General features: G+C 39.7%; 1 protein-coding gene across 3 annotated transcripts in view; it reads left to right on the top strand.

The window, feature by feature from the left end:
• GRIA3 (glutamate receptor, ionotropic, AMPA 3) overlaps positions 1 to 25,123 on the top strand; it is a 151,872-nt gene that overhangs the window by 59,079 nt on the left and 67,670 nt on the right. For all 3 annotated transcript variants that reach the window (XR_001413457.1, XM_014955100.1, XM_014955099.1), the window contains exon 4: positions 8,886 to 9,073. Coding sequence is in view for 2 of the 3 variants with exons in the window: in XM_014955100.1 (XP_014810586.1) it covers positions 8,886 to 9,073 (188 nt within the window). In the remaining variant the exon portion in view is untranslated. The remainder of the gene's footprint in view (positions 1 to 8,885; positions 9,074 to 25,123) is intronic.

Here is a 25,123-nt window from a genome sequence, read left to right on the forward strand (position 1 = left end):
TTTAAAATCAGTACTCACCCTTTGATTGCTATATTTTTTTTTTAGTGTTCAGAATAAATAAAGGGAAATTAACTTACGGGTTGAGACATGAGACACATTCCAGCTGCAAGGGCAATTAAAATGCTGGATACCAAAGGGTGAGATGTTGATGAAGACAGACTTTGAAAGGCTGATAGCATCTGTTAATGAAAATTCTCAGAGGCAAAAGATTTGTTTGCTCAGGTAGTTTGAGAAACAAAAAGTGTAGATAAAGGTTAGGGAGAGGAATAAATATTTTTCTAACATGATTGACTGAAGGTCAGATAGGAAGAATAATTTTACTATGTTTGAGGACAATTCAACTAGCATAATTTTTTTCCAAGACATTTATCTGAGGTGAATCCAGGTTTTTTCTGATGAATATGTATTTCAATTCATAGTCTGATTACCATAATCTCCTGTGATTGTTTCTTCAAAGGAATAATATTTCTCATTTTTTAGACTCAGCAGTTCCAGGCATGTTTTTAAGAGAAGGCAGCGAGCAATAGTCTTGCATGCTCATGTTAAAAACCCTACGCATATCATGGCAAAGAATTAACTTGTGTTATCAATAATTTTAAGTTTGCAGCATACATTGAAATTACATTTGGGCTCTTTGGATTAATGCAGTGATATATGAGGCCAAGTTTTAGCTATTTTCAAAATCTTCTTCTGTTGATAAGTGGGTAAGTTTCCTTTTCCCAGAACGTTTATTGCCTGTAACAGAAAAACTTCAATAATATTCTCTTTTGGCTAAAAAGGTTATTTAAGCTTTAAAAAGAATTTATTTTTATTTCCTTTCTCAGATAATAATCCCACACAATACTTTCCTTTTTAACTCTATTTGTAATTATATCACAATTGTGCAACTTTACTGGAAATAATAAATAATGCTTTCCATCAGTATCCCAGTTCACTGGGGGCTAGGTAGCTATTCAATTTACTCTAGCAAATAAGATACGAGGAAAATGTATTCTGAGATACCATACTGATGTTTTTACTATCTAATTTCAGTGGGTAGTGTGTTTGTAGGCAATATAGGAATCTTTAAAAGCGCATGTTCAACTGCGTTACAGCTTGAAATAAAAATAAATCTAGATACGAATCAGGAGAACCTGAATTTGGAAATTGGCTATTACTAATTCTCTGTATGGCATAGGCCAAATCATTTTTTTATTCTATATCAAATTTATTATTCGCCTATTTCATATGGGAGTGTTTACAATAAATCTATTAATTTTCATTTTCTATTTTCCTCCAAGTCATATGATAGGCCAAATATATCTCCTCAGACTTCTCAACGAAAGATGAGTTGAATTCACCATGTCTTGAAAAATCTGCCCATGCTCTGATTTTGGAGTTTTTTTGTAAGCTTCCACTTGAAGAACTGGCTTCACATGGAATGTACTGCAGTTGTTTTGCAGACAAGTTAGGTTTTCTTTTCCAGTTTGATAATTGCTAACTCTATGATTCCTAATTAGAATCTTTTTGCTGAGATAAATATGTAAACACAATTAGATATGTATTTTTAACGTGCAGTAATTAGCCTCATCAGTTGAGTGCTAGTCAACACATTGGGATTTTTGTTCTCTTTTAGTTTCTCAATTGCAGGTAAAAGTTGTGAGTGATACCTGCATGATGATGCCTTACACAACTTCATGTCTGTATTTTCTTCCGTTGATTTCCATGCATGTTGCAAACATAGAAAAATTATATGGCATATCTCCCTCTAGACTATAAAGAGAACCTAAGGGACTGTGATCCCAATATGCCCGAAGGACAGACTAAGGCCAAAGCATCTCACTTAGGCTGCACTGTGGTCAGTTGATGGCATCTGACACAAGAGGATTATGGCTGAGATGTTTTCTGTGCATGGTGGCTAGATCAGGTTACTGTGGTAACCACCACACAGGAGCAGTGAAAAAACCCAGCTTTGGTGGTCTGAAAGAAGGGGTTGGTAATATCTCTGAGTCTTCTTTTTTTATCCAAAGGAAACTTCTATTCTGATTACAACATTCAAAGGCTTTTCAGCTGAAGGCTGATCTGTTGCAAGCAGCAGAGCTTGGTGTGGACTCATTCTAGCTTGCACCATAGAAGAGGCAGTAAGTGAGGCTGCAAAATAGTGTGGTTGTGGGTAGAAGTGCTCAAAGGTGAATAGAAGGGAAAGAAGACACTACATGTGGGCAAGGCTGTGATGTTGTGATGTGTTAGCTCCCCCATACCAGTGGGGTGCAGGACTGTACTCAGCAAATGGTTTATTTTTAATTTGCTAATGTCATTTGGAGTGTGTCCTTGATGAAGAATTTAGGGCACTCAGGGAAATTGTTGTTGTGCAGGAATATCACTGGAATTGAAGTCCCTAGATTTGCCTTCCATTGCATGCATGACAGTACTGTGCTTACAATCATTTTGGCTCTTCTGAACAGAGGCCAAGCCCTAGACTCAGTGTACAGCCTGACAGATTAGATCTCTGTGTACTTAATCAATTTAATTATTTTTTTATTCAGATCTCCTAAAGCTTGAAATTAATTATTTTTAATGCTAATGTAGTTTTACTATGTCTCCATTTGCAAGTAAAAAAGTTTTCCTTTTGGGAGGACTTTCCAGTACCCCTAGGCCCATGTCTCCCAGATCTCAGCATCCTCTGGTGACAGAATGCCCTGACCACTACCTCTCTTGGCTTTCTGATAGCATCAGTATCAAGAGGAATAAATACACAGAGGATACCCTACAGCTCATGCCCACTGGACACTACAATGCTCTTCACCTTCTGTCACTTCTCAGAATACATTATCCCTTTCTCCAATTTTCTGTACTACTTCTTCTGCCTTCTCTGCACAATTGTTTACCTGTTACGTTTTCCTCAAGAACATACTTTAGTTTTAAAGTCTTCCCATCTCATCTGTTTTCTGTGACTCATCTGCATCCAGAAACTACAATCACTTCATTATTAGTCCCATGGAAATTTTTAAATAAATGTTTGTGTAGCAAAGCTAAAACTAGAATACAGCTCTTTAGATAAACTTTGGATCGTGTTGTTCTATTGAGATATACCTATCTGTCCTAAACCAGGAGACTTGCCCACATCATTGTGAAAGTCATATGTAAAAGTCCATTTACGGAGGGACTCTTATGGCATCTTTATGTTTGCCCTTGGTTATTGTACTCTTCGGTCCCTTACTCCATTACTCTCACTTTACACCGGCACAACTCCATTTAAAAACACTGGAGTTGCACTGACCTAAAACTGGAGTAAAATCAGAGGTGAGTTAGATGCAAGATGGTTATAAAAGAACAGATCAAGGTGAAACGCATTCAGAAAGAGCCATTTAAAAAAAATAATAATAATGTCTTTTTATTTGCATTCAGCATTGTCGCATCTCAAGCAAACGCAGACCAGATGGTTTCTGTAAATTCTCCTTTAGAGTCAGGCAAGTTCACATTCACACAACCAAGCTGACACATCTGTTTGTGTGGATTTGTCTGTTTATGGATGACAGGTTGCAATAATGTAATAATGTACAGGGGAAACTAGAGGTTTACTGACTAGAAAAAGCAGAAGAAAAAAATAATGTTAGAGTGTGTTTGCTACTTGGTCTGGAAAGTTGTTTGCTACCAAAATAGCTGTGTTACACTTTACATGCTGGTTACCAGATAGAAGTTATCAGGTCAAAAGCAGATGCAATGCAGGTATTCTACTTGTATTTAATAATTTGATCTTAGGGTTAGACTGAAGAGCACTCCAGTATTGTAGTCATTTACTGCACCTCCTACTAGTGACTAATTAGTGGCTTGTTCCCTGCTTCTTCCCTTACTATAAAATCATTAAGCTGTTAACTATTGATACAGATTATGCAAAGCATACTTACCTAACTGACATGTTTGGATTTTGACTGATAGGCGCTGTTCTCGGTTGGCTAGTTGTTTTTTACTCACACCTAACATGCTGATCTCTTTGCTTCTAAATTAGTGCTAGGCTGAGTCCCAAATACACAGAATATCCAAGTATATCTCAATTTGCAGACCTCAGGTACACTTGAAATATAAGCTGGTGTCTGTCATATGTCTTGGGGAGGCACTTGCGTTGGTGGCCTCCTTACTGGTGAGTTCATTGTGCCCTTGTCAAACACAGCTCCCCATTTAAGTCCCTGAAGTTCACTCACAGGCCAAAATGTTAATTCTTTGTTGCATGTCCCAGATTCATAGTTCAAAACACAAGTATTCAGATCAAAGCTGATGTTCATTCAGCTGACGCAAACACGCTGCATGCCAGGAAAATATACCCCTCAAAGGCCTTGCTACTCTGCAAGGCAAAAGGAGGAGGGACGGCAAGCAAATGCTCTTTCATTTCTGATAGGAGGCTGTGGTCCAAGATCTTACTAGGAACATTCAGGAAAAGAGTGATTTACAAAAGTGGGTAATTTTTTTTCAGTAAGTACTTTGGTGCCAATTGCAAAGGCTCATGTGATGCTGCAGATGTTCCAGTGTGGTCTACTCATAACACATTGATGATTGTTGTTATTTAAATGAGTAAGTTCAATGATGTAGTACATGGAATTTCATCTGGCGGAGCAAACTGCTCAGATTAATTTTGCTTACGTGGATGTGGAAGAAGTTTCATCAGCTTTCACAGGTGCAAAAGAGTGAAATGTCCTCTTCACCTGTGTTAGCAGGGTCAGTCGAGAGATGCTTTTATCAAAGGGATGATCTGAGAGACTGAGATACTGGCTTTGCTTCCCTGGCAGAAGTGTGAAGATACTGGGTGAATTTGTGTCTTAGTCCAGCTGCAGGGAGGACTGCCTAGAATGTAATTCTGTCTGGGTTGTTTAAAGTACAGAGATAGCATTGCAACAAATAATATTTTTTCCCTGCTTTGAGGGAAATTGATATTGAATATTTTCCCTCTTTGCAACCTTCAGTCAGCAAAACTCAAAATACTTGCTTCAGGCCAGTAAGTAGTAAGCTGAGCACTTGTTTTGTTCTAGTTTTCCTAGTTGCCTCCAGCCCCAATCATTAGATGAGGGTTAGCTCTTTTTAATCATCAGTATTTTAAGAATAAGCCAGACAATAACACATTTGAATATTAAGGCCAGGACTGTCTAAGCTTTTAGTAGGTGCAGATCAGATTGACTTGTGTGATTGCATTTAAAGATCAGAGGAGCAGCCCCTCCCTGGTACATGGCTAAAAGGGACCAAAATGTAATAAAGGTCTGTTACATGACCTGCAAGAGCGGGCATGACCATTGTGTGACCGGACACATTTGCAAATTAGTGAGCCAACATGTTAATAATGTATTGCGGTGAAGGGACATGGTGCCATCAGAAGAGCCAGCCTCAGAAGCGGTGTTTCCAGTAAAATGTCTGCCTTCCCATCCAAGGTATGACTAAGAAAAAAGTGGTTGAAAGATCAGACTGGGGTCTGAATGAATTTTTCCTGTTGTCTGTATTTGTGTTACTTACTGTAGAATGAATAACCTGTGAGTTTTAGTAATGATATTATGAACCTGTTTTGAGGTGGTCTTATTGCTGTAATCTTCTAGAAGGATGTCAGGTTTTTTTCTCTTATCTAATATTTTTTGGCTTTATTGATTGAAGTAGTGTAAACCAGCAACAGAAAGCCTTTCCTGCATGGCTTCCTTGCAGACCTGTGGTGAATTATCAGTCCTTTAGTCTTTCGGGACAGATCTGGTGCCACAGAAAAACTACAAAGCACATGACCACAACTGCTGTGGTCATCTGGTTTCCTTTAGGGTGAATGAGTTGAGAGGCACCCATGAGAATTGAGCACCTCCAGGGTGTTCAGGGGCAAGCATCTCTTGCCAAGCTTCCACACGGCATGTTTACTGGAGGGTAGGGAAGGGAAGAGCTCAGTGTACAGGTCTGGTCAATGACATGCACAAAACAGGGAAAATAATTTCCCCATTCAGTACGCCTTAAGTGTCACAGCTTGCGTTGTTATGCTAAGCAGAAAGAAAAGTTGACATTTGAAGATAAAATGGTCTTTTTATTTGAACAATCACACTGCTTATGTAACAGCTCTCTTAATGGTAAAGTACAGCTGGAGCCCGGAACATGTTGTTTACAGAAATATCTCGTAATGGGTAACAATGTGAAATGTAGTAAATGGCACTGAAGGCAATAGGCATGGAGAGGGACCCGAGGCTGGGAACAGCGGACGCATGTTTGCGGAGATGCGAGTGTGCTGCCTTCCTGAATGCAGGAGGTTTGAACCATGCTTTTGTAAAGCAAGGGGAATGGGCTTTGTAAAGGTCGTCAGAGGACTGGCCTAATGAGCTGTCGCAGGAAGGGCAAATGGTACTTCTCAAAGTGAGGACGGGAGAGGGAGATGGCCCCTGAGAGGCAAGCTGGCATGGCACAGACGGTGACCACAGGGAGGATTTCAAGAACTGACAAGGGTAGAGGGGACTGTGGCTGTAAAGACTTGGTGTGACAAGGAGAAACAGGAGGTAGAGAAAACAGAAATGATGAAGCTCTGGAACTTTTTCACGCAAAGATTACTGTAATTACATTTTCATGCATAGGAGAAAGGCTGCTGAGTAACCTTGCTCTTCTCTTTCTTGAAATGATAACCACTGACTAATACACATGCATGCAAAACCACACACACTCACACCCACACCAACATGCAATTGCACGAATTAGGAAAATTGCCCATCTTTCTTCTGAAATATTCAAGGTTTGACAAAGTGAGCTCTGAGTTAACTGAAGTCAGATGCATGGCACTCAACCAATGGCATCTGCTCTCCAGCATGTTCATTTTCACTTATTTCCTTGAGACAATTCATAAGTTTTGTATACGATACAAATAAAAAATAGAGCTCTAGATTATTTTGTGTCGTGTTTTTTATAATATGTTGAGCCATTTTGTTCAGTTTGGAGTGAAAAAAATAGACTTATAGACTGTTGTTATGGCAAGCTCAAGGTTCACACTTAGACATATGAGTGATGAAACAAAGTTGTAAATATTCATTACTTAGTGTAATCATATTTTTTAAAAGCACATCTTTGTACACAAAGCATTTGTAAATCCCCATTAGTGGTATTTATGTTCCCACATCAAAATTCCTCATTTGCAGCCAACCAAGTATCTTAGGCTTAGATCTTCCTCCTACATGTAATGGAATCACAATGCTGTCACAGACATCACAGCCATTTTTGTAAAATATGATGTTAAGGAAGACTGAGTTCATTGTACTATACATATGTAAATGCATCCCTTTCAATAGTCTCAGGGGAAAGAAGATGCCAGAAAGAATTCTGAACCAGTGTACATGTTAATTGTCACCACCTTTCATGGGGTAGTAAAGTGCATTCATACAAAGAAAAGCATTAAGAATCAAGGAGGCTGCACAGGGAAAGTGAAGGCATTTGAGTGAGACTTAAGGAAGTCACATGGTAAATTATAATAATCTAACTGCAATCTAGAAAATCACACTCTTTCCTTGTTTGTGTCTGTAATGAGGTAATGATACAGCTCCTCTGGCTTCAGACAGCCACTACAGATTTACAGCAGCCTACAGAAGATCAGACGGCAGTGCAAGTTCTTTGTTATTGGTGTGTACCCCTGCAATGATCTCTGAGTTCAGAATAGCTATTGATACAATTCGAAGCATTGAACATGTTGTTGTTTTTTATCTGTACCTCAAACTTCTTTGAGTTTCAGAAGTGTAGGGGACTTGTTGTCACAGAGCACAATTAATTGTTGATCCTGTATGTTTATGTGTTTCTGCGTATGAACACATTCTTCTGAAATCTGTCTGTGGATAAGAAATCCACAGCATGACTGAATGATTGGACTGAAAGTTTTGCAAATAAATTTATCTGGACAGAAACACAGTTCACATGGATGCTTCTGTACAAAGAAACTCCACTGGAAACCACTGTGTGTGCTTGGAAGTAGATGACCTCTTTCTTTGATTGGCATCTGCCCAGATTTGAAACAATTAGAACTATGCAAAAAAATAAATGTCCCGAATTGAAACAGGTAATTCACCAAATTCTCTACACATACTATAATAAAGGGGTGCAAATCAATTTCTTATGGCTCCTACGTAGCACGACTTGAAGGAGATTACTATTCCCATTTCCGCCAGCTTTTGCTCGGGGATGAGTCGCGTTCTGTCTGCTACCCAGACACGGCTGTTCACGAGAAATGAAATGCTGTTTGCTTGTATAATTTCCCACTGTGCAATCTTTGGTCATTCTGTGCTGCTTCTCTCCTCTGTCGAGGCTGCTAAATGAGTTGGTATTACCTTAATGAAAGCATTCAAAGTGTGGTTAATGCTGCTGGACTCCATATTTAAAAAACATTTTTTGAAATCAAGGTGAATATCAGTAAAATATTCTCCCGTGGTTCATGGCTCCAATAACCAGTACAGTGACTTAATTGGCATTCTTGTGCAGCGCTTGGATCTTTGCCAGTTAATGACCCATTGCTGCAGTCTGCACAGGCAAATTGCCCCTTCTGTCCGGCTCTTCAAGCTGATGGACTTTTGCCCAAGTAATGGCTGCAGGCTCCTATTCTCAGCTGGCACAGACCCCAGCACGACCATAAACATCCCTGAGAGGATCATAATATGATATATTGGACAGATTCTGATACGCCTCACAGTAATATACCGCCAAGCAATTCTGCTGAAGTCAGGGACTTTGGCAGTGGCGTAGCTGAAAGAAGAGACTGGTCCCTACACTGTTGCTTTCTCAAGTAATGAAGCACTTGCAGAGAGTTAGCTGGTCTGTGTCCCTTTAGATGATGCGGGTTTCTGTGAACCCTCTGTCAAACACTGAGCATAGTTTTTTGTTTCTGATCTGTTTTTAAACGGTTGCATTGTCTCTTCCCCCTACAGGATTTTCCATTCTTCAGGCGATTATGGAAGCAGCAGTACAGAACAACTGGCAAGTGACAGCCAGGTCTGTAGGAAGCATAAAGGATGTTCAAGAGTTCAGAAGAATTATAGAGGAGATGGACAGGCGGCAAGAAAAAAGATACCTAATTGACTGTGAAGTAGACCGAATCAACACCATTTTGGAACAGGTATATGCTTTTCAGAAATTTTGTTCTCTCTGTGACGGACATCGTTAATGTTTCCAGAACTGTCTGTTTCTAGAAATCAATTAAATATCCATGGAGATATGAGTCCCAACAACTGGCCTGTTACCTAGGAAAATTAAAATGCCTCAGTGATGCTCATAGTTGATGGCAGCATTTACTTGTAACCTACCAGGAAATATCTCTGTGATATTTTTTCCCAAATGTTAATAATGAATTATTTTTAAGTAGGTTAAGAACCTAAAACCTCAGCTGCCAGAGGAACATTTCTGGCATCAGGACTACTTGTCGGGACTGCGAGACAGGTGCAGTTTGTTGAGTGGAACATGAAACAAGAAATAAAAAGCCAGTGAAGTACTTTTGAATCATGTTAAAGAATTCCCAAATGGAAATATTGCTAATGAAAAATTCAGCTGGTAGTCTAAACAGCTTATTAGCAACTTTCTGGTACATAAAGCCCTGCCCTCTGCACAGCCGGTGCTGTTGACAGGCTTAAATTGTGTGTGATAGAGTCTAAATAACCTGTACTGGAGAAGATGCACTTTTGGGTGACTGTTTTGTTATTGTATAGCCTTCCCAGTGTTTGCTTTCTCTTGGAGGAATGGCCATACCCCCTGGCCATCCCAGGGTGCTGCCCAGAATGCCTGCACCACTGGCTGGGCTGTGCATTGTGCTTGAGGAGATGTAATAAGAGATACACATTGCAGGGAGCAGAAGCAGGACAGGTCCCTGCTGCCTGGACTCACAGCAAAGCTGGTGTTGGTATGGAACCAAATCCAGGCTGCTTGTTTATTCATAGGCATGTGGGAATGCGCTTACATTAAGATTGAAAAACCCTCTGATTATAGCCACTTCATAAATTTAGCTCTGAGTTTATAGTATGGAATAGATCAAAAGTAACATTTAAATTTCATGAAACGTTAGCGTGTCTCTTAGAAATGTTGTATTATAAATTAGTAGCAAACTGACCCTGCTGCCATAAACGCTGGGAAACGCAAAAGCTGTATTCACTGAGTTCCTTCTCAAAATATTCAGTTCCTGTCAAGCCTTGAGGTGAATCACTGAGGGGACTGAATCGCTGTAGTCACAGGCAGGTCCCACAGCTGCTGGTTACAGAGGGCACCAGGAAGGAAAGAGGTGCTCAAGAGAATATAGCACAAGCTGATGCTTGTCTGTAACTCTGACACCTAGTGTGGTTGTGATACTAATACATGGCATTCCATTTTAAACTGTATTTCTAGTCAATATGATGAGTGCTCTCTTTAGGGAAATTCATACAGCAAAGTGCAAGAAACTTCTTTCTTTTCTTTTTTCCCTTTCTTTTGCTCATGTTCTTGCAAAAGATGCAAAACATCGTACCCGCAGCCCACTCTTCAGAAAATGATGCAGGAGAGCGTTCCTGAGCCAAGCTTAAATAATTCTTTGGGCCCACTCTTGGCTGAGGAATAGGCCTTTTGTTTGATCTTTCTAACTCCATTTATATTTTGTTCTCTCTCTTTGTTATACTGTGCAAGTGAGAGAAAAAAAAATAATCAAACCATTCCAGTACCTTTAAATGAAAGCTATATACCAAGCAAAAAAAAATGGTAAACTGATATTCTGCAAGCATTCTAAATTCAAACCTAACGAAGTTGTAATTTTATTAAATGTTTGATTCAGCTTTCTGTCAATGTGTGTAGCATCTCTGTAACTAAAGATTTGCTACTGGAGCCTCCAGGTTTCCCCAAACTCTATGGTAAGCTGCACAGTGCTCACACTGGCATCGTTGGAGCCTTTCTATTGTCAGTATTGTGCTGATATAGCCCATCTCTGTACTGTTAAATGACTCTATTATGCCTAATGTCCATCTTATGAACTTTATTTACACCATATTATGATATTTCCATGAAATCTTTATCCTAAATTATTTCAAATATTTCTAAAAGATCTTAAAATTTTCTTGCAGTTGGATTTTAGGACTGTATCAACCAGTTTTGGCCAATTGGTTGAACACTATCAACCCATTATTTTGCAACCAAATCCTGCAGGTATTTTTTACATAAATACTATGTCATATATGTCACTCCATTGATGTAATGTGACTATTTCTACTTAATTTTATTGAAGATACTCTTGAGCAAAATTGTTTGAATTTACAGTGTCAAAAATGGATATTTTTTTTAGGAAACCAAGCTAGATAGTAAAGCGAACTAAAAATACCTTATGAGATAAATACTGTATTACTAGTCGTATCCTTTTAGCAGTCTAACAAGAGGAGTCCAGTTATGCAGCACTTTTTAATGAGTATTGTCCCACTTATTTTACTGGGACCAACCATTCACTTGATGAAGAATTGCCCAGGTAGATCCCAGGCTGGTGCCTCTGGCAACAATTTCCAGAAGTTTTTTTTTTTTATCTGATACTGAAAAGCAATGACTTACTTTTCTGCAGGGAAAGTCAGTAATGGTGGACCCCAGGTTGAAAGCTGAACAATTATTGGTTTTATGCTTTTCCTTTCATCTCCTCTGCTTACCTTGTTATCTTCCCATAAAGTAGTTAAAAAATCTTACAAATATGTGTGGTACTTAAATCCAGCCAGCCAGTTTGCTCAAGGGAGCGGTGAGTTGTCTTCTTTATAGCCAACTACATTTGCTGATAGCATACCGTTGAGAGGGAAGATAACTCTGGATTTGCATATTTCAAATCTAGCATTTTATTGCAGTTTAGAAAGTCAAATCAGTGCTTTCTGTGGAATCTAGAAACTCTGGTCAGCTAAGAGGCAGTAACATCTGAGCACATTAGCAGCAGGCTGACTGCACAACTGCAGGTGGCTTTGAAGAGCTTTTTCCCGGTGGAAAAAGCTTCCCCAAAGGGAAGCCATGACTCTGTCCCTGTGTGGCAGAGTACTGATGTACAAATTCTGTCCTGCAGAGGGTTGGCATGGGCTGCCTCAGTCCAGCTGCCTTCCCTTCTCTCTCCCTTTTTTGGCCTCCTCAGGAGCACACCTTCAAAGCTCAGCCCTCCCATCACCTTCTGGGGGTGATGCCTCCCTCCAGAGAGGGGTTTTACTGTGGTCACTGTGGGGATGCGTGGCATCAGCCATTTCATTTTCTCAGGGACAACATCAGCATTTGAAAGTGACTCTGGATTTCAGAAGCTTAAGTAGGACTTATTCAAGAACAAAAGTCATAGCAGAAATAAACAGACTGTAAACCACTAAACAGTCTATGCACGTGCTGAGTTTGCTATCAGACTTTTGGGCTCTTGGCCAGGCCATTCGGCAAACTTGTCAGTTCTCTGCTCCAGAAACCACATATCATGGCTTTGTGTTAGTGCTTGGATTAAATAAGAGTGACCTCTTCTTCTGTATTAGGCTGGTCAGTGTGTGCAGTTCTCTTCCTTTGATGCTTTTTTCAACCGGTTCAAACCAGGGTATACCTCTTTTCCAAAAGTGTAGGCTTATCTGAAGACAGTTACTCATCTGAGGATTTTCTTCACAGACTTTGGGTCCTGCTGGAATATGCTGTACCTTCCTCCAGCAACATACAGACATATGAGTCAATGACCTTGAGTATTCCATATGCCTTCAGCATCTGGCACATCTGTATGTCCCTATGTTTCCAAGGTCTGAAACATGTCATATGAAGCATTTCTCAGGGTTGGCTGGTACCCAGGAAAGGATCTCTCCCAGATGTCTCCCAGTGGTATGTAAATATAAAGTAGGGGAAAGAAGACACCTCAGCTCCTGCTCTGCCTGGGTAACCTGTTTCGTGCCAGATTTCCCTCTGCAGCGCATCTTGTTTCATTCCCCGTCTAGAGAATCTTGTGATGGACCCCGTATTGTGTCCTAGAGGTGGATGCCATGCCCAAACCACCTCTGGCCCTGTCTCTTCAGCTGCAGAGTAAGGGGAAGCAGAGAGATTAATAGTCATTCTGTAAGTTACCATCTGTTTGTTCACTTCCCTTATAGTTCTGTAACCATTGAGCATGTGGATCCAGATCCATATCCCTTCTTCCACAACAAAACTATATCCAATATAATCATCTTGTGGCCTCTCAAGCATACAGATAGCAACACTTATGTCATGCAAAATTCATAAGCTCCCCACACTTCTTGTCCCTTGATGCTAAAATATTCCAGTATTCCTTCACAGATAGATATAAAATTTTGTTCTCATAAACAGAAGAACATTTTCTTCTGAGAACTAACAGTAAGCTTTAGCCTGTTCAACCGTGTATTTAGAGACATATTTTTGAGTTAAGAAATATGTTTTCTTACTCCCAAGATAACAAGCTGTATTTCAGACTAGAGTGGCTTTGTGTCCATTTAGAAGAAAATCTCCTGAGGGAAAATAAAGAGGAAGAAACTCCATTGAGGATCAAAATGGTGAAACTTTACAAAAGACCTGTTTATTCCAGAGACTGCATGCTTTTATCAAAAGCACACTATCTCCAAACATAGTCATAAAGGTTAGGCTCCAAGGCAATCTCTGTACTGAGTGGAGGCATCTCACAAAGCAGAAGCAATATTACAGTGGCCAATGCAGTCCTCAAAGTTTTACAATGACAGTCAAACTGTCAAAGAAGACTTGAAGCGTCCATAGGATTAAGAAGGGTAATCTGATTGACTGAACTCTGTCCGTTGCACTGACTATGACTTGACCTTTAAGTCTGAAATTTTGAGATTAGGAAGATGGTCTGCAGGTTTTCAGTACAGCTACAGCTGCATCCTCTGCAGGCCTGTTCAGATCTCAGCGGGCTGTGCTCACTGCACAGCAGCCTTCACATTTGGGGTGTCGTAAGAATAAATACGAAACTGCAGTATTTGACTGACCAGTAGTCATTAAAACTACAAAAATAAGGGAAAATATAAGTGAAAAAATCAATGCCTCTTTCATGTAAGCTTCCTGGTTTATGTATTACTTTATAAGCAATCTGGTGTGGGTTTGCCTGTATTCTCTGTAGCAATTAAAAATATAATAGCTGCCTATAAACACAGTGGGATGCTTGAAAGGGGAGCAGAACTAAGGGCAGCTTCAGCCTTTGCTTTGCTTATGAACCCCAATGATGCTGTGTCCTCTGAAGGTACTGCGTGCCCAGAACACAGCCTCCAGAGCCATGTGCCACTGCCGCGTTCTCCAGGGCTCAGTGCCACCACCATGTCACAGACCGACTTTGTCCTCTGTGTGGAGCTGTATGGAGCAGAGGAGGGGGTTCAACTGAGGCTCCAAGATTGTATTTGATATGTACAGTGTTGTGCAATGTCACTCAGAAACTGGTACAGTTCGTTTTATGTTTCCAGTGAACTAGAAACTTAAAAATTAGGACACTTCTTCATTAGGTGCCCATGAGTATTGTTGAAACCAGGTTCTAAAGCAGAATGAAAGGTCACTTCTTTCCCTTCTCATCCAGAGAGTTTCAGCAGCTCACAGGTCTGTATGGGCATGTGGTGAGGAAAGGGGAATTACTTGGGTTAGTCAGACCATAGCCTAGCAGAAGGTAAGTAAAAAATGGGCATATCTCAAAAGCGACAGCTGCATTTGCCTTAAAGGGGCTGCTTCCATCAGCTGTGAAACTAGTAAAGGGCCAGAGATGGATTGCTAAAGCAGAGAGAAGCAACATCTTGGGTTAATCTGCCCCACATATAGCACATTTCACACATACCTGAGAATGTCTCCAAAGCCGTCATCCAGACTTCATAAAGCAAGGCAGGTTCCAAATGACAGGAATTTAACAAAGTATTAGTCATCCTGCAGAGCGGCTGAGGTAATGGCACACAAAGCTTAAAAGTGTTAAAAAGACATTAAAGCACAGTTTTAAATGTATCTGGTCAGTAATAATAATAATTAATACAAAATGTCTCAGTGAAAATGTGCAAGCTGCTGTGTGTAGAAGACCTCTGCCAAACAACTCTGGTTTCTTACGCCAGAGGCATATGAACCTGAAGTTACCATTAGAGTTTTTATTTTTCTGTGATAGTAGCAATTACTCATTTTATGTTTTATGATAATTCATGGGATATAAATGCACACACCAATGCACAAACTTGCATCTGCTTTTCGTATTTTGCATATTTTGACTACAGCATTTGTAATATGCTTTTATGCAGTTACAGGCATATTTATATGGCAACCTCTGCATTGCTATTAAAATGTACAGAGAACCAAAATCTTTTCTCAGTTACGCTGCTGCAAGTATAGAGTCAACCGTTATCCTGGAGACAATGTTTAAATTGATACCATTGTGCACATAGATTGTATTTGCTTTGAACTTCAGTTAATAGGTGGCTGTAAAAGGACAATTTGCTGCATAGTTCACCTTTCTTTACAGCTTTTCAGTGCACAGAATCTGTGCATGAGTGTTGGCACTTAGAAAGCCCTCTGAGGGTCCCACTTATTCTTTAGCCCATGTCCACATCACATGAGCTGCTTCTGCAACTGGTACTAATTGTTGCCCTTGTTGACAGTCTCAGTAGAAAAGTCGAGCCTGAGGGCCATTTGCGATAGCCTCTCACTCCTGCATCTGATGTACTTTGGAAGCAAATGTACACACTGATGCTTTTCATCCATACCTGGACTGTGGGGAGATGATTTGGTCTTCTGTTAGCTGTACTGGTATTTTTCAAAAATATCATTCACAAGAAGTCTTTTAAAGATACAGGATATTTGAGGAAAATGAAAAGCTGGCTAGAATTTGCTCAACGTGTGATCTCCTGCATTTTTTTTGTCCTACTGTATTTGTCCATCTCCCCATCCCTAATAGCTCTGGGAATCTTTTTCACCTCTTCTAAGCTCCAGGCCGATTTTAAAATCCCTCACTCGCATCTCTTCCAGGTTTTAAAAATCAGTGCTATATAGAAGTTGCTTTGTTACAGTCCTAGCATTTAATGTGGTTCTTTCTTCTCCATATAAAGGATAAACCCTTTCATCTTTGCAGACATTACCTTAATTTCTGCATCTGTCTCTCAAATAGTTTAATGCTTGAAACTCTGCTTCTAACCAAAGGCTTTCCTTAATTAGTTTCCAAGGCAACCATCTTGGCGACAATTCAGATGAACCAACTGCAGGGAGAGGAAGGAAACACACTATCAAAATGAATAGTAATAGCACAATACCACTGTGCAAACAGGCGTTGTACATCACCAGAGACAGCGTGATAGTTCTGGTGTCTCATAAGTTCATTTATGAGGGAAGAAGTCCTAACTCAGTAAAAGAAAAGCTGCACAAGAGTGTATGTCTTTTTTTTCACAGCTGACTAAGTCAGGATTAATGGATTCAGTGCAATACAAATCACATATCTGGGAGAGGAAGAGAACCACTGGTGCTTTTTCAGGGCCCTGCATGCACCAAGATGTTCCTAAGCGCATTTCGTAGAGCACTGTTACGCTACAGTTTAAATATCAAGATTTTTGGAATGGGGACCACCCCACTGGGCTTTTTTGATCCATATGCTGGTGGTGCAGTATGTAAGACACTAGCAACTGATAGCTCCAACCTTGCAGGGGGAAGTCCCTATATATGAGGTCCCTAGGTCTGATCCAGAACTGTGTGTATTTGGTCTGGGCTACAGATGGATTTGGATCAGACCATAATATGGCAAAGTACCATCCCAGTGCAAGTCACTCGCTGCTTGTAATTATAGATTCATGCATGATTCCTGTCTCTTATCCTGTCTTCATACCAGTGCAATTCCACTGGCCTTTGTGGAGCAGATTAAAGCTGCCAGGGGTAGCCTGGGCAAAGTTTTAGGCCCTGTAAGTCATCAACAAAACCTCAAATACAAACTCATCCCATAGTATGCCAACAGTAATATGGAGAACAGCATAACAATTTTAGAGGAAGTTAGCATTCCCAGGCTTAAAAAAAGCCCACGTTACTAAATTAAATTTATTTGCATCACACCATGGACATGCGTGTGTTGGCATAATGGCATATGTACTACTGGAAGCTCGTTCTTTTAAAACATCTAACGGATAAAATTATCAACAATATACATAGACCCTTAAAAATACCCTTCTATCTTCTATCCTGGGAGAATGTGTGTAAAGAATCAGAAAGCAAAAAGATTGCTATAACTTTACTACTTCATATGAGTAAAATGGCCTCCCCTGCTGCATAGACTAAGCCTAGTAAAAATAAATTAACTCTTTGTAATCTCTTTTGGTTCATGGTTTATGCACCAAGTTATATGGAGAATATTGCGGAGCGCTGTTTATAGTGAAGCAGAATAATCCTTTCAAACTCTTTCAAAGCATTGAAAAGAGCAAATTGAATGCAATTCTAGTCACAGAAAAATTCCCTTTATAATAAAAGGTATAAGAAAAAGTAACCTTGTTTTTCCTAGAGAAGTTTACAATGTTTTATTTTTGTTTTCTTAATTTCATAAGGCATTTAAAAAGGAAAAGAAATGCTCAAAGGAAAAAAAAAAAGAATGGCTACTATTCAGTATTTTTCAGTCTGCTTGAAGGCAGTGCTCTGCAGTACAAAACCCTTCCAAAAGATTCTCATGTGAGCATTGGGACTGAATTACTGCGACACTTCTGGGTTATATCCAAATAATAGTTTGAAGTGATCCTGACATGCAGTAATGGTTTATATAAGCAGAATTCTGTTTCTGAGGACTCTTGTTCAATTCCAGAGAGTAATAGTGAGATTTTACTCTGATGTGCTGATGGGAGGTGTGGAGAAAATGGGAAACTTATGTGTTTGTATAATTAAAACTGTGTGCCTCAGTTTACCTAATTTCTTCCTCTCTTCCCCCAACAGATATACATCCTTTTATATTTTGAGCAGCTAAGGCTGAAGGAGTTTCATTTCCCCTGTGGGATATGAGAAGAAGAAATGAGCATTGTTTATGTTTATTTGTGATTGCAAGAGTGTACTCTTAAGACATTGAACATACAGTTTCACAGTGTTGAAAGCCAAAAAGGACAATTAGATATCATCTCCTGTGTCACAGGGGTTAGACACATAATGCAAAGATCACTAAAGAACTGCTTGTTAATGATGTGCTGACAGTGCTGAAGCATTTGTGATTCCTGCATAAGGTTTGGAAAAGAATAAATGTGAAATTATAATTATTTGTGATTATTGATAATTATCTTTGTGAAAGTGACTTCAGGTGTTGTGAAACTTAGTGAAGGATGGCAGTCTGGAAGTAATTTTTGATAGGGCTGGTTTTGATATACCTGATGTGGACTTGTAGGTCTGCAGAGACCTGAGAGCATCTGCAACTGCCGAGAGGCAAGGAGGTAGGGTACGTAGAGAGCATATGTGAAGGTGGAAACGAGGATGTTATTGTGATGGGACCATCTTCTGTGGGATAGGAGCTGGTTGCATAGTAGACTGAAGGAAATTTAACTGTGAACATTACTAGGGAAAGGCAATCAACTCTAATGGTACAGCCAGGTGCACTTGTTTGCTTAACTGTTCTGAGCTAAGAATTGACTAAGAAATACTGGTGTCTCTTGAAAAGATGCTTGTGTGTCAGTGAAAAGCCTGTGATGGTTACTAAACAGCTCACCCACCTGAGCAGTTAACATAAATTCCTATTCTTTTGGGCTCTCTAGAGTACTGGAGCAGATATAGCAGCAGTGTATCTATTTCTTCTCAGGTTAACAAAACCTCATGTCTCTTCTCAGAGGTGGCAAAATTAGGCGTAAGCAGTAGCAGATGTATTTCCACAGGTCCTTGACTGATGAACAAGAGTGGGCCTTGATGGGATGAAATACAAAATAGATTAATATTTTGGAATTTATCAGGAGCAGTAGGAAGACAGAATACAGTGAGAGTCTTTCTCTGTGTACCTATTCTATCAGTTAATATGATTTCAGTTTCCCTGGACTCTTTGGAAGATCTATGTAGAGAAACAGAAGTTGCAGACTCCCAAGTACACTACCAAATCAGTTGACTTCAAAAAAGTAATTCAGACTTCGATGACAACAGTGCATCAAAAGGCTTCAGACCCAAGTAATCGTTGAACATTGTACCAAAAAATTCTGTCAGATCAGAGAACATAAACCAAGTCCCTTGATGTCATGGGGACCTTCTGGTGGTGTCTGACCTGAGAAGGGTTATAGCCAAGAGTCAGGGAGGAAGACAGAACGCTGAGCCAGCAGAACTAGAAGATGAAATCAATGAGGAGAGTACCGTGTTTGTCAGTGTCAGAATTAAAGCAACTCTGCCACTCAACAGAAAAGGCTTACTGTGATTTGAAATTTCATCTGCACATTTGTTTTTCAGTTGATTTTTATGAGATCTGAAGTCTCTATGTGAAATTTCAGGTGAGTTTTGAACTTAAGATTTCACAGAGGCTTGAGAAAGTACTGGAACCTCTGTGAAATTATCTTGGATGTAAAATCACTCCATTATGAATATTTTTCAAGGGAGGATCTTTCTCAAAGAATATACTAGAACTGTATAGACGGTTAAAATATGGTCCCCTTCCTAAAATGACCTATGTGTGGAAATTACTGCTGCAGAGTAACATATTTAATTAAGTCATGTACTTCCCATAAATACAAGTGTAAAAATTCCTCCAGAACACAACTTGATTTTTACTTTATTAATCTCACTCAAGAAGCTAAAGAATTCACTAATTAAAATATTCTGCAACACATAAATCTCTTCAAGAAAGCTCTCTGCAAACAAGTATCTCCTCTTGAGAATATCTTGGCAAAATAAGGGGCAAAGGTCTCAGCAATTTTGAGTATCCTTTTCATATGCTTTTCATATCAGAACAAAGAATTTTTGTTCTGATTGTAACAACCCCCCATATCTGATCTTGTTTTTAGTGAAATAGCTTCAAGTGATGAAGGGTAGTGTAAGTTTTGATTGATTCTGACGTGAAGGTCTTTGTATTGAAGGACACAACTTGTGAAGAGAGATTCAGTCCTGAGAGATATAAAACTGTTCTCATCTGTATAATCAAAGAAGAAATTTTGATGTAGAGAAAAGTTTATTTAATGAATTTTATTCCGCTTAAAGAGTAAATAATTGTGATTATGAATGTCAGTTACCAGGGATCATAAAACTCTTCATCTCAGTCTCCTCCAGGGTCTGATGCTTGCGGTAGAATATGTCCTTTAACAATAACTGTGCCAACAGATTAGTTAACCTGACAATATTGCTAAGTCACACCAAGGAAAACGAATTTAGGAAAATTGTTTCAGGGCATAGAAAATTCACAGAAAACTTTGTCACCACACTGAAAGAAATTAGGAGAAAGTACCATGCCCTCAGAACCTATGTTGAAGTTTGTATTTTTTTTCCAAAGTGATTTCTAATGTAACCTTTTATGCACAAATTAAATGCATCTTCCACTACACAATCTTTAATCGGCAAATGTCAGATTAGTGATGGGAAAACAAAAGTTTAGCTGTATGGAAGGAGAATGAAGTACAATGCAACTTTCAGATACTGCATTTAATTATCCTCTGAGGACCAACATGCACAACCATCATCTATCTGGAGATGGCCTAAAAGTAAAATTTCACTCTTGATGTGACTGTCATCAAGGAGAGACGCAAGGGAGAGAAGGGCAACAGGAAGGGGATCAGAGAGTGAAAAACTTCAGTAAAATGCTTCAGAGGCATCTCAGATCCGTGCTTCCACCACGCACATTTTTCTCTCCTTCTTCTAGGAGACTCCTGTTCACTAGGAAATTATCTCCCGTGAGGGATATATTGTGGAAAAGCCAAAAGCTGTTTGAAGAATGTTTTATAAGCCGAAACAAATAATCTTGATACTGTGCTATAGAGGAAAGTAGGATTTTGGTTATGAGGTATAGTCACAAATGTACAAGGTGGCGGTTGCATGGACGTAGAATTCTTAGGTCCATGTACTGCACAGAAATATAGAATCCAACAACTGCGACTGTGTATGGATTTGTGACATTCCCTAAAGGACACGAAGCCTCTGAAATGGTGGATGAATTAATCTCAACTATATATGCAGTTATTTTTGTCTGCAACAAATAATACGTGTGTAGAATCTTCATCTTAATATTTAATACATTCTTCATTTAATATTTAACTCAAATTTAATATAGTATTCATTCTTCATATAAATGAAATCATTGTTTACTGCATATTTTACAGCATCCCAATCCCTGGTGGCTAGATTCCCATCCCATTAATACTAAGTGAAGAAATAAATCGCCTTCACTGGGTTTGCACTTGTAGTGCAAATCATGAGCTTACAATCATGAGGTTTTGGCCCTTTGTACGAGGGAAGCCACTTCTACCAAACATGGAAATGGGTTTATTTCCATGGAATTAAAGGCAGGACAAGTATCTCTTGTTTGGCTGTGGCAGACCACCATTAGCTGTGACGTATCTTTTGCCATTGAAGGATTGCAGTTCCTTTGGAACCTCATATGTTGGTGCTGGTGGTGTTGGTGTGATAGAGACAAAATCACGACACCAAAAAGCTATTTTTTTCAAATTTACTCAGGGAAGATCGAGCCTTATATAGTGTTTATAATCTTCAAAGGGAACTCACTCTTTCTGCTGGAGCATGTGTGTGTATTGGAAGACGGGAGTGGGCACAGCATTCTTACAGTAAAATGGATCTCCTGAGGGTACAAGGGATCTCATTTTCACTATGGCATCTGCTTAGACAAGGAAAATTCTGTTCACACTTCAGGAGAACGTTTATTTTCTGATCTCCTCCTATTTATCTTACTCCTAGCTGGAAAAATTTACATGACAAAGTGAACATACTGAGGAATGATTATGTATGGCTGTCAAATGGTATTGCACCTTTGCCCACATGGCAACAGGAGCGGGAGGGAGGCCAGGGAGAGGACAGTTTTCCAGCTGAAGGGCTTCTGTAGTTTCTTCTTTTCTTCAGTGGTAGAAAGACAGCTGAGATGTGGTACATTGCAGATGCCACTTAAGATAAGCTAAACATCCTTGCTAACATACTGACAAGAACTTTTTTGGGCCTTGACTTCAGCTTTTATTGAACTAATTGGACTGTCACCTTGATACTCTGGTTCCTCTCCTTTCTTAAGTGTGTCCTGAAGACCAAATTAGGCAGTGCCATCGGTTCAATAGGTGCTGCATCACAGGGCACAACTTTTCAGTCATTCAATCCAGTATCAGATAGGAGCTACTCAGATCTGAGATAACTTTTAACTAACTCCGTCCTCAGAATAGAAATATTGTCAATAAGGATAGAAATTAGAAAACACCTGACCTGATACCCATTAGAGAAGACAGTGAGCTCCATGACAATTTCAGCTTGCCAGACAGTTGTTGCCACTCTTGAGATAGCAAGGGCTTGTTATCCATGGTGTTCCCATGAAGTGCAATCAACACGGATAGCTGATCCTGACAATACTGTCTAAATTTTTTTTAGACCTGAGTCCCTTTATCTCTTTTGCTTGTTTGCCTCTGAAAAGAATCATGCCATCACTTCTGGCATTTGCACGCTGCTTTGAAGGCAAAGGTGTCATAATTGTACTATAAAGGCACATTACTGCTCAACTGGAGGTAGCTAAGCTCTCCTGTCCTCAGAAACTTACACATATAATTAAAAATCTGTCGAAATGGTTGAAGTTAAATATGAGGTTTTTGCATAAGTGGAACCCAAATTAATGCATGAATAACCTCAACAAAAACAAAATCCTTTTTTTACTCTGAGCTTACAGGAAATCTTATTTTTCTCCCTGTCTTTTTAAAACCTAGGAAAGAAGAGTTCTAGAGTTAAACTGCCTCATTGTTCCCAGATATGGTCAAAATGGAAAGACACGTTACAGCAGGTCAGATCTCTGCCTGTCAGTCCATTTAAGTGGCATATTTCTGCCACTTGTCAGATATGAAAAGCACAGTAAAAATCTTTAGACCTTCTTTGTTGCAATAGTGCCTGTCAGCACCAGTATTTTATGTTATGGAAAGAGCTAATAGACTCATAAAAATCAGGGGTTTGAGCTGTAGATGATGTAGTCTGTACTTTTGTGACCTGATTTTTTCCTTTCTTTTTTCATTTGTAAATAAAGATGGTAAATAACTTTGATTAAATAGACTAAACTGACCAGATGGCAGTGGATTCAAATGAAGGGAAGATGAGCTCCAAACAGGTATTAATTGGACATGGTATTTTTCTTTTCACTGCTGCCAAAATTGTGATAGCTACTTCTCTAGGTAGAACTGCAAGCATATAATCTTAGCTTGTATTTTTCAATGACTCTTAAAAATCAAAGCCTACAGAGGCAGTGTGATGGATTTGAAAGTGATTGAAACTGCTGGGCTTAGGGGGTTGAGATCGGCAACACAGAGGCCAGCTGGAGGCTAGTTACTATTTGGAGTACCCTGAGGGCACTGGGGCTAACACTGTTTAGCCTCTCTATTAATGGTCTGTAGGTTATGGGATGGAGTGCACTCTCAGCGAGTTTACAGGTGATACCAAATTAGAAGGAGTGTTTGATACCCCAGGTGATTGTGCTGCAGTACTTTAACAGACCGGTGGAGTGGAGGGAGAGGAAACTCATGAAGTTCAACAAAGGGAAATGCAAAGCCCTGCACCTGGGGGAAAATAAACCCATGCACCAGTACAGACTGGGTAGAGGCTTCCTGGCTGGAAAGCAGCTCTGTAGAGAAGGATCTTGGGGTCCAGGCATACAAGTTGAGCACACGCCAGCACTGCGCTCTCACAGTGCAGGCAGCCAACAGCATTCTGAGCTGCATAGGATTAGCATGGTCAGCAGGTCAATAGAGGTGATCCTTCCCCTCTGCTCAGCACTGGTGAGGCCACATCCCAAGTGCCATGTACAGTTCTGGGCTGGCTAATATAGAAAAGACATGGACGTCCTGGAGCAAGTGTAGGGCCCCTAGGACAATTAAGGAACTGGAGCATCTGACATGCAAGGAAAGCCCGAGAGAACTTGGGTTGTGTAGCCTGGAGAGAAAGCTTAAGGGGAAGATTAATAATGTCTGCAGATACCTTATGGGAGGGAATGAACAAGTTGGAGCCAGACTATTCTTGGAGAGTCTCACTGAGTTTCAGAGTCTCAGTGGTGCCCAGTGACAAGAGAAGAGGCAAGGGCACAAACTGAAGTGCAGGAAATTCTCTTTAAACCTAAGAAAAATCCGTTTTTACTGTGAGGATGGTCATACAGAGAATCAGGCTGCCCAAAGAGCTTGTGGAATCTCTCTTTGGGAATATTCAAAACCTGACTGGACGTGGTCCTGAGCAGACTGCTGTAGCTGCCCCTGCTTTGAGCCAGGGGGTTGGAATAGACAATCTCTAGAGGCCCCTTCCAACCTCACCTGTTCTGTCATTTTCCTCCATCCGTAAAAGAAAAATTGTCTTTCCCTTTTATAAATCAGAGATAAACCATTGATATTTTTTAAAGACAAAATATGACTACTCAGTCCCGCCTACCAAACTTGCACTATTCTTCCATTGCTTGATTCCTTTTGAGCCCACAGAATCTTTCCTTTCATTAACCCATTCTTTCCTTGCCTCTCATCTGTTGCTACTGTTCACACTCTGTTCTTACCATTCTAGTTCCTCATCAAGGCCTTGAAGAAATATTACAGTCAAACCCTCAGATCTGTTTCCATCACTACTTTTTAAAGTGGCTTCCCTGCCTTGACTTTCCTCTAAGAGCTCTCCAGTCTCCTCATAATGTTCCCTCCACCCTTAACACCATTTTCATGGCCAAAAGAACCCAGATTCATGTTCTAGACCAGGAACTAGTTGTGGTTGTAATTTGAGTGATGGAGTAATTGTGAGGTTAGTATTAAAGTTACTTCACTGCCCTTCCTCTGAGGTGTTGTATGGCCTTTGAACTGCATCATGAGAGAATCATCATTACTGCTTTAGAAATATCATAATGCTCCATACAAATTAATATTAGCCAGTTAATCTCTATAATGCTATCTTTCAAGACTGTAAGAAAAATATAAAAGCTAAGGCAAAAACTTATAGTTGCCTATTTATTATCATGAAGACCAATGCAGTGGAAATCAAGTTGTCTTTATGCTTTCATTCAAAAAACAACTTTCCCCGGCAAATGAAAAAAATAAAATTGGCAATGCTGACTTAATTT

Source organism: Calidris pugnax, unplaced genomic scaffold (assembly GCF_001431845.1).
Source record: "Calidris pugnax isolate Ruff unplaced genomic scaffold, ASM143184v1 scaffold38, whole genome shotgun sequence".
Taxonomy (NCBI): Eukaryota; Metazoa; Chordata; class Aves; order Charadriiformes; family Scolopacidae; genus Calidris; species Calidris pugnax.